The sequence below is a fragment of the Protopterus annectens genome, chromosome 10.part0 (genome assembly GCF_019279795.1).
Source record: "Protopterus annectens isolate FY-2018-M chromosome 10.part0, PAN1.0, whole genome shotgun sequence".
In the NCBI taxonomy this organism is placed as follows: domain Eukaryota; kingdom Metazoa; phylum Chordata; order Ceratodontiformes; family Protopteridae; genus Protopterus; species Protopterus annectens.
This window is the reverse complement of record NC_056744.1, coordinates 195,443,217-195,460,560: the sequence shown is the minus strand read 5'-3', so window position 1 is coordinate 195,460,560 and position 17,344 is coordinate 195,443,217. Positions and strand designations below refer to the sequence as shown.

The 17,344-nt window shown below is 38.4% G+C and overlaps 1 protein-coding gene across 1 annotated transcript in view; it reads left to right on the top strand.

Moving 5' to 3' along the window:
- The window catches only part of LOC122814117 (extracellular calcium-sensing receptor-like), an 87,190-nt gene that overhangs the window by 69,350 nt on the left and 496 nt on the right, over window positions 1-17,344 (top strand). Inside the window, exon 5 of the mRNA XM_044086733.1 lies at window positions 16,924-17,344. This exon is cut by the window's right edge and continues 496 nt beyond it. Coding sequence (XP_043942668.1) covers window positions 16,924-17,344 — 421 coding nt within the window. The remainder of the gene's footprint in view (window positions 1-16,923) is intronic.

Below are 17,344 nucleotides of genomic sequence, written 5' to 3'. Positions count from 1 at the left end.
AACTGCGCAAACTGGATGCAAACAAAGTGCAGGGTGGAGACGGATTTAGTAACAAAGACCTGAGAACACTTCAAGAACTTTCAGTACCATTATATCTGTTATTCACTGTGTCATATAAATATGGGGAGATTTCTGAAGATTGGAGACATGAGCTTATTAAACCTGTTTTTAAGGTAAAGGGGAGTAGGACAAACCTAGAGTCATATAGACCCTTAAGTCTACTTTCATGTTGTGGAAAAATAATGGAGAAGGTAATATTGGATAAGTTATTGTCAGAACTGGATAGGTTTGGACTTGAAACCATATATTATCATGCATATGTTGAAAATAGATCTATTACCATCTGTGACATGATGTTCTATAACAATATAATAGCTGTGAATGAAAAATTGTGTTGTGATGTAATTTATATAAATTTAACTTCAGCATTTGACAGGGGCATACACAAAACACTGATCAATAAATTAGTACAACTAGGTATTGATGTACTCTTGATAACATGGATAGCTGCATGGCTTACAAATAGGACAGGGCAAGTATCATATAGCCACTGGACAGGTGAAATCCTTGGTTACAGTCAGGGTGTCCCACAGGGCTCTGTCCTAGGCCTTGGTTGTTTCTTCTTTCAGACCTAACTTTTTCATCTGAGGTGTTCTATAGTCTATATACAGATGACCTGAAACTGGGTAAACTGATTACATGTGTTATAGATAAGGCATGTCTGCAAAATAACATGACTAAATTGACCATTTGGGCACAGGAGAATAATATGCTGATAAATACATCAAAAACTAAGCATATGAGATTTGGGAGATATCAACTGAAAGGTGAATATTTAATACAGCACAAAGTGATTGAAACTGTAGACTCATTTAAGTATCTGGGTATATGGGTAGATTCAGCTATGAGATTTTCTAATCATATCATCCAATTAATTAATCATAGTTATACAAGTATAGGTTGTATAAAAAGATTTATAAAGTCTAGGAAATCAAAAATAATGAAGTCATTGTTTATTAGTTACATTAGACCCAAACGTGAGTATGGAGTAACACTATGGAAACCCTACAAGAAAACAAGCATGTGTAAACTGGAAAGAGTACAGCGGAAATATACCAAGGGCATCCATGGATGTGGAAATTTAAGTTATTATGAAAGACTAAAACATCTAGACTTGTACAGTGACTCTTGCAGATATCTAGGAGGAGATTTTATTCAAGTATATAAGGTATTTAGAGACAACTACCTCTGGGAATGTTTGGGGTTATCAAAAAGTACTAGCGAATCATCAGACAACCTATGTGGAAGATACTATAGGAATGAGAAGTGTACTAATTGTTTGTCTGACAGAGTAGCTGAAGCATGGAAATGACTACCAAATTACATTAGAGCAAGTACTAGTTTAGATGTTTTTAAGAACAGCCTGGACACTTATTAAGGGAACAAGTGTTTTGGTATATATGCAGGCTGCATAGTCCTTCTCAAAAATATGTGCAAATGTGTTACTGATACTGCAAATACACAACTGTGATTACCCATGCAGTGCACTTCAGTTAACCCCTCTGAAATTGAACATACAGCTATTGTACTCTGGCTAAGTATAACAGTTGTGCCAAGGCAAAATGATGGCCCTTGACATTCTTAGATTATATATATGATCTGTAAAACAGTAGTATCACACTTACTAGGTACAGGGCCTCAGATTCCAGCCACACCTGACAGACCTATGGAAATGAGAGGGAGAAGTATTGTTAGCTATACCAAATATTGCATTGTTACAGGGTAATATGTGCATATATCCACATATACAGTAGCTAATGCAATATTGCTTACATTGCTGATATTCTCAGTATGTGTGCACAGCTGTGCACTAAAGCCAAATCCCCCCAATACAGGTAGACCTGACACCAGTGTACTAGTATGCAGAGGCTGCCACAATGACTGCTACAGTATTACAATGATGAACACAGGAAGCTTACCTGGACGGTCCTCTGATGTGGATGCTGTGGCACCCACCTCCTGGATGTATGGGGTGATGGATGCTTGGAAGCTGGTGAATTATCCCAGGTTTGCCTGGAATTCCTCTGTGGCCAAGAGTGGTTGTTCTGTTGCAGGCCCTCCTGGCCACAGCGGCTGCCTTTGACATGCAGCATTGACCATATATATGGTCAACCCTGCTCGTAGATCCTGTCCTATTGTCCTATTTGGTTGACTGCCCTGATGAGGTCAACCCACAGTGCTGCACGCTGTTCATGATTTTGGCAACTCCTGGACAGCAGAATGTTATGATGCAGCCTGAGGCCATCCAAGATAACCTTATTTTCAGCAGCTGTAAATGGTGGATGTCTCCTTCAATACACCCTTCCTAAAAGACAACAAGAGGGAAACACATCACAGGACCAGATATGTAGTGATCTACTATGTACAGACCCTGCACAACAAAAATGGCCTGCACTATCCAATGCTACCTCCCACATCATACCCCACAGTCTATCAACACACTACATGTGTGGCTATCACCAACATAGTAGCAATGCCAGTTTTTTCCCTGTGTGCCATGACAGAGTCTGCTGTATGTCTCCACACCCATCAATGTTGTCTTCTGTGGTGTGTCCCCTATGGGCAAAGTTCCACTACTACGTCATACAGCCACTGTCAGACAAATAGGTGTGTGTCATTACAACTATGTGGGGACAGTCCAGCAACACCAGTGTGCCACAATGACAAACAACAATGCAAACCTGCTGTATTATATCTTTCCTGTAGACATCATGCCTTTCCAGTACACAGATGTTTGCAGAATGTGTACGTATGCCTGATATATGTGGTCCTTTTGGCAGAAACATGTGGATGTCTGACAAACAAGTGGCCAGTAATTGATGGTTGTTGTCAGAATATAGAAAATCTGGCTTTCACATGCCAGACCCCTCAGAAAACAATTACGCTACAGTAATATATGTTGGTCTGTCCATAGTCTTACTTTGTATGGTCAATATGTACTCTCTGTCACTGAGTTTGGGCCTGTATCCCCCCACTAATAATGGCTATGACCTGAATTCCTGTAGGGGGTTGACAGGCATGTTAGCCATAGCATCCAAGCAATGAGGTACGGGTGTCAACAAAACAGTGACCCAGCCAGAGTACATCAGGGACAGTCAGGGACACCTTTACAATGTCTGAGCTATTTCTGCACAACACTGACAGACTGAGAGGAGCTGAATAACAATACATCATGTGATATTACAGCTGTATCCACCCTTATTTACTGTCAATATGTCTAACTCATAATCCACTAGCTTTCATACAAGAGCTGACCATTGTAGGAGGGAGTAAGAGGGCCAGAGCTGTGATTTTATTCAAAGAAGGCACAGCTGAAAGGCATGCCTGTAGTTGTTGGGCAGCAGAGTATCACCAACATGTCATTCTCATAGATGCCTAACAAGCCTACTGTTGTAATCCCTATCCCCATACTTCCATCCTTCCATCTGCGTCCCATTATATGGGACAAGTATTACATACCCTGTATAGTGATGTAATCCTTTTGTGAATAAATCCTCAGTAAAAAGCTTGCTAAATCAAAGTCTGTCTTGGTAAAGCAACATACAGACCTGTTCCCCATAGGCAGTTAATTGCCCTTTGTAGGTAATGCTCATTAACAGGTAATTGCCTGTGCACCAATCTATGGCTCAGTCTTGCTAATTGCATCCAAAACAGCTGGGTTGCACTTTCATTAGTCAATGATATGGCACCACAGTGTAATATTGAAGGCCTTCTTGTAGGCCTTGGCCCCTGTCTTAGTCTTTGACATGGACATTAAGTGAGATATGGAGACTACAGCATCACAGAGGGTAGGCACAAATACTGTCCACTGTTGAGATTTATGAGGTATGTCCACAGTTTTGCATGCATGCTATGTTTGGCCATTGTCCCATGACCTTGTGATTATCTGGCAGTTCACTGTTAAACATTGTGGGTTGAGGTCAGTAAGGGAAGAGAGACATGTGAGTGTCAGACATCATACCCATCAGAATATGCATGCTGATACAGTAACTGCTATTCTATCAGCTCACTATCATTGTAGGGGCAAACTGTGAAATATGTCCCTGTCTCTGGACATTTGACCCAGCCACCCTTTATGTATGGTTTTGTCTGGATCCCTTGTTCTAGGGGGTTGTGAGCTATGGTTGGTCTGTAGCAGCTAGCTTAACATACAGCTGCATATGTTGCAGTCTGCAGCTGCTGATGAAGCCTAGGACACATGGGGGAAGTGTCATCATTTTTGACACTAGCAAGCTGCATGTGTAACTGAGGCAGCAGTGTCAGCTCTGTCATTACAGCAAAGCCAGAGTAAGGGTACTTTTTGCAGTACACTTGAGGCATGTGCTTAAGGTACATCTGTTATGTAACAGTGCCAATCACAGAACAGTAGGTGACATATAGTTAGGCTATATGAATATGTGCAGTGTGTCCCTACCTGCAGATCTCTGACTTGCAAACATAGGTTGCAGTTAATTCATTAGCCACAAACTGTGTGGGTTAAAATTGCATGATTCTGTCATTACTTGCTGTATTCACAACAATGTAATTGAATGTAATTGAAGTTTAATACACTGGATTCAAGCCCAGGACTGTGGGTGTCAAAATGTACTGCATGTAAGGTATTTAACAGACTGAGCTACTGAATCAGTGCTGCAGCAGGTGTATTTGCAAGATATATGTGCATACATATAGTCTGTGACACACATTGCCTGCATCCATCATTATGTGCATGGCTTTCAAAGGCAGTTGCAGACATATGTACTTTGCCATTGCTGCCTTAGCAGGTGTGTTTAAAGATATTGCTGATAAAAAGGAACAATTACCTGCTATCATACCTCTCAACCTCTTAGAGCAAGAATGCTGGACAAAGCCGTAAATACAAGTGGGACAAAGACCCAAAGAAAGGGACAATCTTTAAATATTGTTCTTACAAATGTAAAATGTTGATAGAATAACAGGATTTGCATTAGCACATGTTTTCTGAAGGGTATGAAGTGTGATACTCAAATGTCAGTTTTGATTTTCTAACTTCAATTTTTAATGACATGCACTGCTTTGGCAGAAACATACGTGTTTATGAAAACCAGGCCAAAAATAGGGGGCAAAACTATGTTCATTCGACAACAATCTGTACAGGTGACAGGTACACCTGCTATCCCAGGCCTCACATGCATCTATTATTATTTATTTGGCTGTGTATTGATGTAGTGTTTGCACCACAGTCCCAAGAACACTCACATTTTTCCCATTATATGTATGTACAGTCTGTCAGTGGCGATCAGTATATGCTGCTGGAAACAGCTGTTTTAATTCAGAGCTGAGTGGCCTAGTGGGCTAATGCACTGTGCTGTAGTTGACTGGGGCCTGGGTTTAAAATGTGGCAGGGTGATTATTTTGCAGATGTGCCTAACACTGTGAGAAACACATAAGAGCATTAAGATGGTTTCAAGCAGATTTAAGCAGGTTTCGCAAACTTCTTCTTCTTTCGGCTTTTCCAAATTAGTGGTCGCCACAGTGGATCACCTGTCCGCTCATGTTTGGTAGTGGGGTTTTATGGTGTCGAGTTGCCAGCCCGGTGCCCAACCTTCCACAGAAGGCACACACGCACTCACACCTGGGGCCATTTTAGAGTGTCCAATCCACCTACAGTATGTCTTTGAGATGTGGGAGGAAACCAGAGCACCCAGAGGAAACCCACATGACCACAGGGAGGACATGCAGACTCCACACAGAGGGCACCCCAGCTGAGGAACAAACCAGAGAACCTCTTGCTGTGAAGCTTACCTTTGCGCAAACCTGTACTAAAAAAAAAAAAGAAAAAGAAAGGGGGGGGGCAATAGTGGTGAAATGGGGGTAAGCAGGGGGAAAAACATAGTGAAAGGCAGGTAGGGATGGGAGGGTTGGTGTAGGAAAGGACCATAGCTCTCCATTATTTGTACAGCAACAGCTGTGCATTTTTACAGATTTTGTACATGAATTTTGACCCTCAAACCCCAGAAAGAGGGGTGAGGACAACAGAAATGTGTTGGCAAGCCAACTGCACCTTATTAGTTGTGTCCAGTGGACATGTGTGCAAACCCCTCCCACAAACTAAAGTGGGGGGCTTCACACCCCACACCCCCTGATGTGGGAGGCTGTAGCCCTTACACCCCCCCTACTTAAATAATACACCTCCAAGATCACACTACAGTGCAGGAAATGGCAAAGTCCTGAAAAAGACCCAGTGATTTTTTTTTTCCTGGGGAAAAAAAAATCACTGTTCCATGCTTTCGGGATTTCACCATTTCAAACAAAAAGGGTTGATTAAACAGAGTTTGCTATGTTACGCATTTGCTTATTTAATAGGAACCCTTAATGCATAACATTAATGAAACACATGCCCAAAAATAAAGTTTATGGAACAACATGTTTTAATAGTAAACCATAACCAGTATATAACAATAATAAATATATGAAGATGAGGGGTGGGGAGAGAGAAAAATACAATCTATTAATACTATCATGGAGTATATAATTGACAACAGTAATACTAGCTACTGTTCAGGTCTATTCTTTCTTTATGTGTAAATGTGCCCTATAGCTGCTGTAGAACATACATACCGCTCAAGCTATCCGCATGGGGCACTATGGGCCAAAGAGTAACTCCTGCAGGTACACAACTACAAAGAACTCTTGCACATCAAGTGAACCTATATAACTACCAAGGAGTACTGTGGGCTGAAGTACTATTCCTTTGCTATTGACACATAATCATGTCGATGATACATCTGTGACAGAGGGATTACGCAACAGTAATTGCATTCTGTGACAGCATGACACTTGAGAGACATGCATGTGTACAGTACAGAGAGTACACAACTATCATGTCTTGCTTGGCAGGCATGGGGAAAGTACCTAATAGCAGTGACTGCAGGGGACATGTGCATCACGTGTAGTAATTGACTGCATCAGCCTTTACAAGACACTCCAGAAATACAGCCATACCTTGATTACATATTTTATTTCTTTATTTTATTATATTTTGTTATTAATGCACTTATTTCCTTTATTTTATGCATTAATAGCACATTCATGGTAATGATTTTAACAGTCTGCGACATCTGAACAAACAGTTATTTACACATAATATGAGCTATCTCACCCATTTACCTGTAGTTCCTGTGAAGAGAATGATATCTGTACTTAGACGTTTTATTTCTTTTATTTTATTATATTTTGTTATTACTGAACTTATTTCCCTTATTTTATGCATTAATAGCAGATTAGTGGTAATGATTTTAAAAGTCTGTGACATCTGAACAAACAATTATTTACATATAATATGGTCTATCTCACCAATTTTCCAGTAGTCCTTGTGGAGAGAATATCTGTCATCATAACATATCTGATTCAGTAATATTTATTAGTACATGGAACTGGATTTGAACCCTAACCTGTGTGTAGCAAAATGTACTTCGTATACAGCATGTAACAAACTGAGCTAATGAGTCACTGCTGATATCTAACTGACAGATTTTTTCCTAGAGCTCACCTGGAAGCAAACTGTGACCTGGTACTAGTACTACAGTGTTATAGTATACTGCAGTGACAGTTGAACACACATGCATGAAATGCAGTCATGGCAGAGATACTAGGTAACCTATACATTAATAAATAAAATGCAGGTGTACACAATATATTATTACTTGGTTGCAATATCAGCTCTAATTCCACAAGTATTGCACAACAGTTTACTTCAGATACCTTTGTGCATTTACTGTCATAGTTTTGAGTTTTTATTGAACAACAGTTGATGTAATGCAGGTGTTGCAATACAGATGCAATTTCACAGTTATTGCGATATAAACTTTATATCATGTACTTTATCAAGGTTAATGCTTTACTTCTTGTTTATTGCAGTACATTTGGCAGTAGTCACTTATTGCTGTCCAGGTCTATGACCAAATTCATTGCAATACAATCAAAACTGTGTATACCTAATGGCAGTTAATGCTTTACTCTTTCTTGCTTATATTACCATAGATTGCAAGATATATCCGTACTCACCACACTTGCAGTGCAACCTGGCCAGGCACCCCATATGCACCTCGATGTTTTGAGTTCTCACCTCTGCAGCTGTTGGGAGAGAAGTACACCATTATGCATGCCAGTTTAGCAGACATTCAAATTAAATATTCGTGAAACACAGGTAAACATACTTACACACATGTGGAACATTGGTCACCTAGAATTCTTGGACCCAGGTTTCCAATAGAGCCACCTACTGTTTTTTCAGGTCATCATGGTGGTGTTGATACTGTTGACCTGTGTGGGGGATACCAGTTGCACCGGTGAGGTCACTTGCCAGCTAGTCCCAGACCACTGTTTTGCACTCTAAGCCTCAGTAACCTCTCTGCATGAGCCAGTCTTCATGGTTTTTCACAAGGAGTCTGAACATGACCATGGACTCCTCAATGCCTCACTGTTGTGCCAGAAAATGCAAACCCTCTCCAACACCTGCCATAGTATCCCCACAGGTCAATCTCTAATGGGCTCTGCAGTATTCCCACCTACTGTATTGCACTTAATATAGCCTTTTTTCCCACTCTTTAACACCATTGGGCAAGTTTTAAAAATGTGGCATATTGTTTAGCACCATGCAAACCAGTGCAGCTCATCAGTGCTTAAACAGCCAATGCTTAGCAGTGCTTGGCACCATTTAGCAGTATGCAAACCAGCTAAGCACAGCTGCATTTGCCAAGCAGTGCCTAAACAGAGATTGTTTAAGCAGTGCTTAGCATGGATTAGCACAACTTAGAAGAGCTTAGCTGAGTGCAGCAGACCATAATTTAAAATTTCTGTTTGGAAAAAAATTACTTAATTTCTCTTTCATGCATTCAAACCCTGCACCTACAGCACATAAGGCTGTAACTCTACCCACTTGGCTATCTGGATGTGTAGAGTGCTGCTAATCTTTTACATATACCTCTGAGCTACATTTAAGCACTGCTATGCACTGAGCTATGCCAAGCAAACCTGCTGAGCTATTCATAAACTAGACCTTTTTTGGATGTCTGGCACATGTAATTGCTGTGTGCCACACAAACTTAAAAAAAAAAAATAATAAAGAATACATTGATATAATGCACTTGGACAGTGCAAGGGGTGTATTATTCATCTGCGAACACAGATAGTAACACACTCCCTGCATTCATTCAATAACCGTGTTCCATGGTTCTCCCTCAGCAACACGCCATCATTAATATGCATGGTGCACTACCGAGGGGGAACCGTGTACATTGCCATGGTACCTTCGATGTAGGCTGTATACTATGCCTACATGGATTTCATTAAATCTGGGGGGTAGTGATATTGTATTGCTGGTCCAAATAGGGGCAGAAGGATTATTATAATTTGCCTGCAGATGTCACTCACACTTTTGATTAAAACTTGAACAAATTTACATTTTTCATAATATGCCACATATAAGACTGTTGCACTGTATCAAAACTTCCCATTCTCAGTTTATTGACTTGCATTTTCGCCTTTCTACTTCACCTAGAATTTTCAAGACATGCTTTGCTCTAACATGTTCTCAACTGAATGTAAGAGAATGGCATTGTCTTCCCTTATTTGCATGATTATTTGATTCAAGTAAAATCCACAAACCTTGTAATCTGTGTTGTGATAGGGTATCCTATTTTCCTTTCTTTTTTTTTTAATCTACACAAAGTTCCAAACACACATAAGTCAGACACCCTGCCCTCTCAACAAAGTCACTTTTAGGAACTAGTTTAAATACACACACTTTCATTATCTCCCTCCCCCATATACACAGAGGCAGGAGAAGGTTAAAGTGATGATGGAATTTTTTATTCAATGTAAAAAAAAAAAAAAAACATTTGACAAACATGACGATCTTGAAGATAATAGAGTTAATTTCTTCCTACGATTTTATGGTTTCTTATGCAACACTCCACATTAGGAAAATATAGCTGTATGCAAATTACAGAGTCAGAATTACATCCTATTCGATTCCTTTACCCACTGTGACTAAGGAATTGAAGTGGTCAGTTGATAATGCTCCTTGAACCCAAGTCGCCGATGTTTACCTTGTCTCCCAAACCAGAAATTCGCTATGTATTCCTCTGATTTAGATTTCTTATAGATTTTTCTCATGTAAGTCCTTTTATAACATTAAAAGAAGAATTTAATGTTTATAATTTAATATTTACAATTTAATGTTAAATATTTAACTTAATTTAATATTCAATATTAATATGAATGAAGAATATTGTGGGTATTTATATGTAATTATTTATATGTAATTATTTAATTGAATCAGTTGTATGGGATTATTAGTATGTTATCTAAGATAAATAGTTCTAAAATGGTATTATAGATAGCACTCAGGAAGTCAAAACAGGTAAAGCCACCTCTGCCTGACTAACTTTGCAGATGATTGCCAGCTGGGGGTTATCATCAACTCCCCTGCAGACACTAACATTCTTCGAGAAGGTCTACCTCTGACTAACAAATGGTGTCAAAGCTATGGTCTTAAACTTAATGCTAAGAAATGCATAATTCTACCCTTTGGGAACTCAACCACCCTGGCTAATTGACATGTTGATAATATACTCCTAAGAGTTGACCCAGTGGTCATGGATCTGGGTATGTATGTAGACAGTAGCCTTAGCATTAACCACCATGTGGCCACAGTGGTGAGGAAGTCTTTTCATGTTGTGCAACTTATAAATAAGGGCATGGCAGCTAGGTCTATTGAGGTCATTATCCCACTCTACTCCACCCTTATCAGACCAGTCATAGAGTACAATACTCCCTTTGGTAGTAACCTGACCAGGCATATACAGCAGCTAGAGTGACCCCAAGGTTCCTTACAAACAAAACACAAGGCGTAACAAACCTGCCTTTTGCAGGGAGTGTTTTCCTCTTCTCTGTCTCCTATAGAATGCCGAGGGCTGATCTATGCCTGCTTCATAAGGCATCCACAAACCCCACACTTATGAATCTTCTACATATTCGTAAGTCAACAAGTACCAGAAATAAAAGGTCTAGGGACCTGAATTTTGTCTGTGACTTAAACAGAACATACTGGGAGACAAATATGTGTCCCAGAGACTGCTCCTCCTATGGAACAGGCTTCCCATCCATGTGAAGCTGAGTTCATTTATTACCCAGTTTAAATACAACCTAGACAAATTGATGGAGAACAGGAAATTTACATCAGGATTGGCACCCATGTTCCTTATAGACAGAGGGAGCTTATAAATGCCTGGACCTCAATGAGCTGTTTGGATGCAGGACATCATTATTCTTTTTGGAAAACATGGCTTGGCTTAGAAAGGCCCCTGGGATCATTAGCCTAGTAACAATCTATGAATCCAAAATCTAAAGGGAGTATATGATTTTGAGATCTTTATTTGTTTAACTCAGATCTGGCAGGTTATCTGGAAGAGTGTAAAACAAATGGGTTTAATTGATGTTTGAACCTTCGATGGTGGCATGCGTATGCGTTTATTTTTGTAAGAATAAGGCAGACACCAAAAACTGTTTATTTATATTCCTGAGATTCTGCTTGAGGATCCCGCCTCAAAAAATACAACTAGGAAGTCTAGTCTAAAGTCTTCTAAACTGCTTATCCTGGTGAGGGTTGAAATGATAGCAAGAGAACGGGACAGAGCAGACGTCTGTACCACATCAGCAGTTTCTAACTCATCCTGGAGTAAGATTTGGTGTTTTCAGGCTGCCTGAGATATATAGTGTCACCAGCATATTGTGTGTCAGCCTTGGAGCCTCTAACCAGTGTGCTATACCTGCTCACCACCAATGGGAGGCATCAAGTGGCCATGCTCGCTAGCTTTCCAAACCAGCAAGGTTCTCTTAGTCCTGAGGAGCAGTGGCTCTACTCCAAGATCATCACATACTGACAAGCTCCACATTCAGTCCTGGAAGCTAAGTCCGAGAAACTCGGTAAAGTCTAATTTACTCTGCTTGTGTCCATGACCTTGTAATTTCAGAGGTACTGACCATAGGTGTGGATGGGGTCATAGACAGACTGGTAAACTATCCCTAATGATTCTATCACTCATGTTCTTTATGAATATATGGCATATTGTAAAACCGTTCAGTTCATGCTCTTAAGTTTATTATTATATTCTACCAATCTGTATCTGCTTGTCTTATCTACTATATTGTAGATAAGCAATTTAGTGGTTACAGTTTTTTCTTATATTCCTCTTTGCTTGGATCATCACTGAAAATGTTCTTTCTTCCAGCCCACCTACCCAGTTATAAAGCAGTAAATACATACATAAATAATAAACTGAGCATTTCCTCCTTGTACCCAGCTTCTGATTCACCATTACAGTCCAGTGCAAGGCCTGGTCAGTCTCCTAATCCCCTCTACCTTCACTTGTGAGTAAGACCCCAACATACTTAAGCTCTTCCATTAAGGAAGCTGCTTCCTCAACTACAGAAAACAGTCTTCTATTTTCCATGAAAGAATGATGATATCTGACCTAGAAGCATGGGCTGTCATCCAATCTCTTGCACACTCAGCAGAAAACCACTGCAGCATACACGGGAAAATCAGTCACTTAAGTCCAAGAGGACAATATCTGCAAATAACTGAGATGTAAACCAAACACCTCAAACTTAATATTCTCCACAAAACACCAGTGGCTTGATATCCTGTCCTTGAAAATCACAAACCAGAGAAGAAATAAGGCTTTGGGGAGTCCTATAAGCATTTGGAATGTAATTTGTTTAGTACATTCCAAAGTCATGCATCTGGAGCATTTCTCCCCGGGCCTCCGCTGAAAACAGGCTCTGTGGAACCTAGTCGGACATTTCCGGTCAACAAATGTTAAATAAATAAATAAATAAAATAAATAATAAACATTTCTTTCTAACAAGAAAATAAGTGTTCAAGTTCACTGAATTCAAGGGTCCAGGAAAGTAAATATTATGGGAAGAAATAGCCAGGGAATTATTATAGCTAGGCTTGTATAGGCCCTAGGGCCGATAGCCTAGTACCAACCTATGAACCTATGAATGTCTGTTTTAATGACAAATTTAGCAAAAACAAAAATATCTTAAAAGAACTCAGGTATCTATAGTCTTTGTTTATTTTATTAAAAATGCACCTATATCATTTTTACTAATATCCTATTTTCACAAATTACAGTTCTGGCACAGTTGTATATATAATTAATTGTGATCGTAATATTAATACCTGTACAACTGTCATGCAATTAAAAGCAAGGTTATATATACCATGTATATATCCTGTTATAGAGGAAATTGTGAAACTCTAATATGATGAATACATTGTTACAGCAAAAAGAGATACTTATTTTAGGACTTCTTCCTGTATATGTAAATGAACATCCATCAACGCTCAAATGATTGCAGCAACATGGATCAAACCAAAACTTATATTAAAAAAAGTTAAATAAGAGCATTTTTACAGGAGATCAACCCTTTCCATCCCCACATGGTAGGATTATCTCACAAACCGCTTGCAAATTATATATGCAAACTACAAGATCATGCAACAATGACGAAACTGTAAATTCCTCAACACCACTGTGGTGTGATCTCTCATAATACCGACAGTATTCAATAAAATTGTACATTCAATAACACATGCAGTAGCATAATTTATTTGATGAAGTGATCATGCAATGAAACAAAAGACATTGACATACATATATAACATTATCCAAAACAGTCACAATGTAAAACTAACTGGAGTGAGGTGCTCAGTGGAACAACTGCAGCTGGAATGTGGAAAGTTTTGAAAGAAAAACTGAGTGCACAAAGTTAAAAAAATGTGTAACATCAGGCTCTAGGCAAACAACATCAGGGGGATATATTTCCATAAGAACAAGATATCTGATTAAGGTGTGAGACAAAAAAAGTATAAAAAATGGAAGAGAGGTTGAACTACAACTTTGAAAACTGAAATAAACAAGCTGGACAAACAGATTAAATATAGTGTGAGTCAAGATTAAGAAAAATTTGAAAAAAAATTACATAAAGATATTGAGCATAATAGGAAACTTTTGTATAGATACATAAGATATGGAAGGAGTAAAGACACACAAATTGATAAACTGTGTGCAGATTCTAACATTTATTCTCAGACACAACAGATTATAGATATGTTTACAAAATCTTATGCAAAACAGTTTGGTTCCACAAAAGGGGTGATAAGTTGTCCTAGTGACATCCATATAACCCCTAGATACTGGAATCAGGTTATATTTTTAAAAGAACTGCACAAACTGGATGCAAACATAGCACAGGGTGGAGACGGAATTAGTAACAAAGACCTGAGAACACTTCAAGAACTTTCAGTACCATTATATCTGTTATTCACTATGAGCTTATTAAACCTGTCTTTAAGGTAAAGGGTAGTAGGACAAACCTAGAGTCATATAGACCCTTAAGTCTACTTTCGTGTTGTGGAAAAATAATGGAGAAAGTAATATTGGATAAGTTATTGTCAGAACTGGATAGGTTTGGACTTGAAACCATATATTAGCATGCATATGTTGAAAATAGATCTATTACCATCTGAGACATGATGTTCTATAACAATATAATAGCTGTGAATTGTGTTGTGATGTAATTTATATAAATTTAACTTCAGTATTTGACAGGGTCATACACAAAACACTGATCAATAAATTAGTACAACTAGGTATTGATGTACACTTGATAACATGGATAGCTGCATGGCTTACAAATAGGACATGGCAAGTATCATATAGTAACTGGACAGGTGAAATCCTTGGTTACAGTCAGGGTGTCTCACAGGGCTCTGTCCTAGGCCTTGGTTGTTTCTTCTTTCAGACCTAACTTTTTCATCTGAGGTGTTCTACAGTCTATATACAGATGACCTGAAATTGGGTAAACTGATTACATGTGTTATAGATAAGGCATGTCTGCAAAATAACATGACTAAATTGACCATTTGGGCACAGGAGAATAATATGCTGATAAATACATCAAAAACTAAGCATATGAGATTTGGGAGATATAAACTGAAAGGTGAATATTTAATACAGCACAAAGTGATTGAAACTGTAGACTCGTTTAAGCATCTTGGTATATGGGTAGATTCAGCTATGAGATTTTCTAATGATATTATCCAATTAATTAATCATAGTTATACAAGTATAGGTTGTATAAAAAGATTTATAAAGTCTAGGAAATCAAAAATAATGAAATCATTGTTTGTTAGTTACATTAGACCCAAACGTGAGTATGGAGTAACACTATGGAAACCCTACAAGAAAACAAGCATGAATAAACTGGAAAGAGTACAGCGGAAATATATCAAGGGTATCCATGGATGTGAAAATTTAAGTTATTATGAAAGACTAAAACATCTAAACTTGTACAGTGTCTCTTGCAGATATCTAGGAGGAGATTTTATTCAAGTATATAAGGCATTTAGAGACAACTACCTCTGGGAATGTTTGGGGTTATCAAAATGTACTAGCGAATCATCAGACAACCTATGTGAAAGATACTATAGGAATGAGAAGTGTACTAATTGGTTCTCTGACAGAGTAGCTGATGCATGGAACTGACTACTAAATTACATTAAATCAAGTACTAGTTTAGTTGTTTTTAAGAACAGCATGGACACTTATTATGGGAACAAGTGTTTTGGTATATTGGCAAGCTAGAAGGGCATTAATGTCCATGCTTGAAATATTTGTATGGATGTTTGTATATATATATATATATATATATATATATATATATATATATATATATATATATATATATATATATATATATATATATATATATATATGTGTGTGTGTGTGTGTGTGTGAGTGTGTGTGTGTGTGTGTGTGTGTGTGTGTGTGTGTGTGTGTGTGTGTGTGTGTGTGTGTGTGTGTGTGTGGATGTGTCTGTGTGTGTATGTATGTCTATATGCACTTCCATCTCAACCAAAAGCAAACAAAAACATGTGACATGACAGTTCATCTTCAGCTGGAAGATGGTAGGCAGCACCTACATTTTTATAGCAATTTACTTAGTTTAGTAAGGGGTCAATTAATTGTCCAAAATTTTGCATTTTACACTAGCAAAGTATAGCTGTCTTGTAATAACTCTTATATACCACTGATGCCCTTTGATCTTGAGTGGGAGAAATAGCTGATTTCCATTGTGTAGGAATGCATTCCCTTGTTGTAGCTTGCAAAAAATAAATAAATAAATAAAAACAGGAGACATTGTGCTGTGTGTGTGCATATTGAGTATGGTGTATTGAATTAGTCTGGCTGTTTAGTTTTTGCACAGAATTAATTCCAAAGAAATTGACTGGATTTTTGCATTTGTTGCCTGACATGAGTAAAATATAACAGGAGTACTTGTTTATTGTATGTGACATCTCCAGCAGTAAGGATTTAGGGTTTAAATGTTTTTGGTCATTGATGTCCTTAGGAAATGTTAGGGAATTTTCCTCTGGGAAGCTGAAATTCTGGTTTCATGACAGGTATTAAGTATCAGTTATGGGAGGTATGGAGTAACCTGCCTATACGATTAATTATTAATGTATTTACACACAGGTTTATTTTTGAGGTATTTATGAGATCTCTGGGTGATGTGTACAATATGGATATAAAGTTATTTGAGATGCATTGCATTCTTAATTTTTTACCAATAAGGCTGAATGTTCATAAATTAAATTTTTATGGTACTAAAGAATGCCATGCAGTTTGAAGGTCTCTATCTTGTTTAGTGGTGTGAAAGAACAGAAGTAACAAAAAAGGATGTAAACATATTGCTAAAACTGTCCTTTAAGAGTCTGGTTAAATGGCAATACCTCTGGTGTTAATGCATGTCTTTTTTCCCCAACAGATAGTAATGACTGCACAAGGTGTGCAGATGATCAGTGGCCAACCTATGCTCAAGAAAAGTGTATTCCTAAAACAATCGAATTCCTCTCCTACAAGGAACAATTGGGAGCTTCTTTAGCTGCTGTCAGTATAAGCTGCGCCATAATTACTGCTTCTGTCCTTTGCATTTTCATCAAATTTAATGACACACCAATCGTCAAAGCCAACAACCGAGACCTAAGTTACCTCCTGCTAGTTGCTCTTATTCTATGCTTCCTGTGCTCTTTGATATTTATTGGCTATCCAAAAGCAGAAACTTGCCTTCTTCGCCAAGTTACTTTTGGTGTTATTTTCTCCTTCAGCATTTCCTGCATATTGGCTAAAACAATCACAGTCATCATTGCTTTCAATTCCACCAAACCTAACAGCCCCGTGAGGATGTG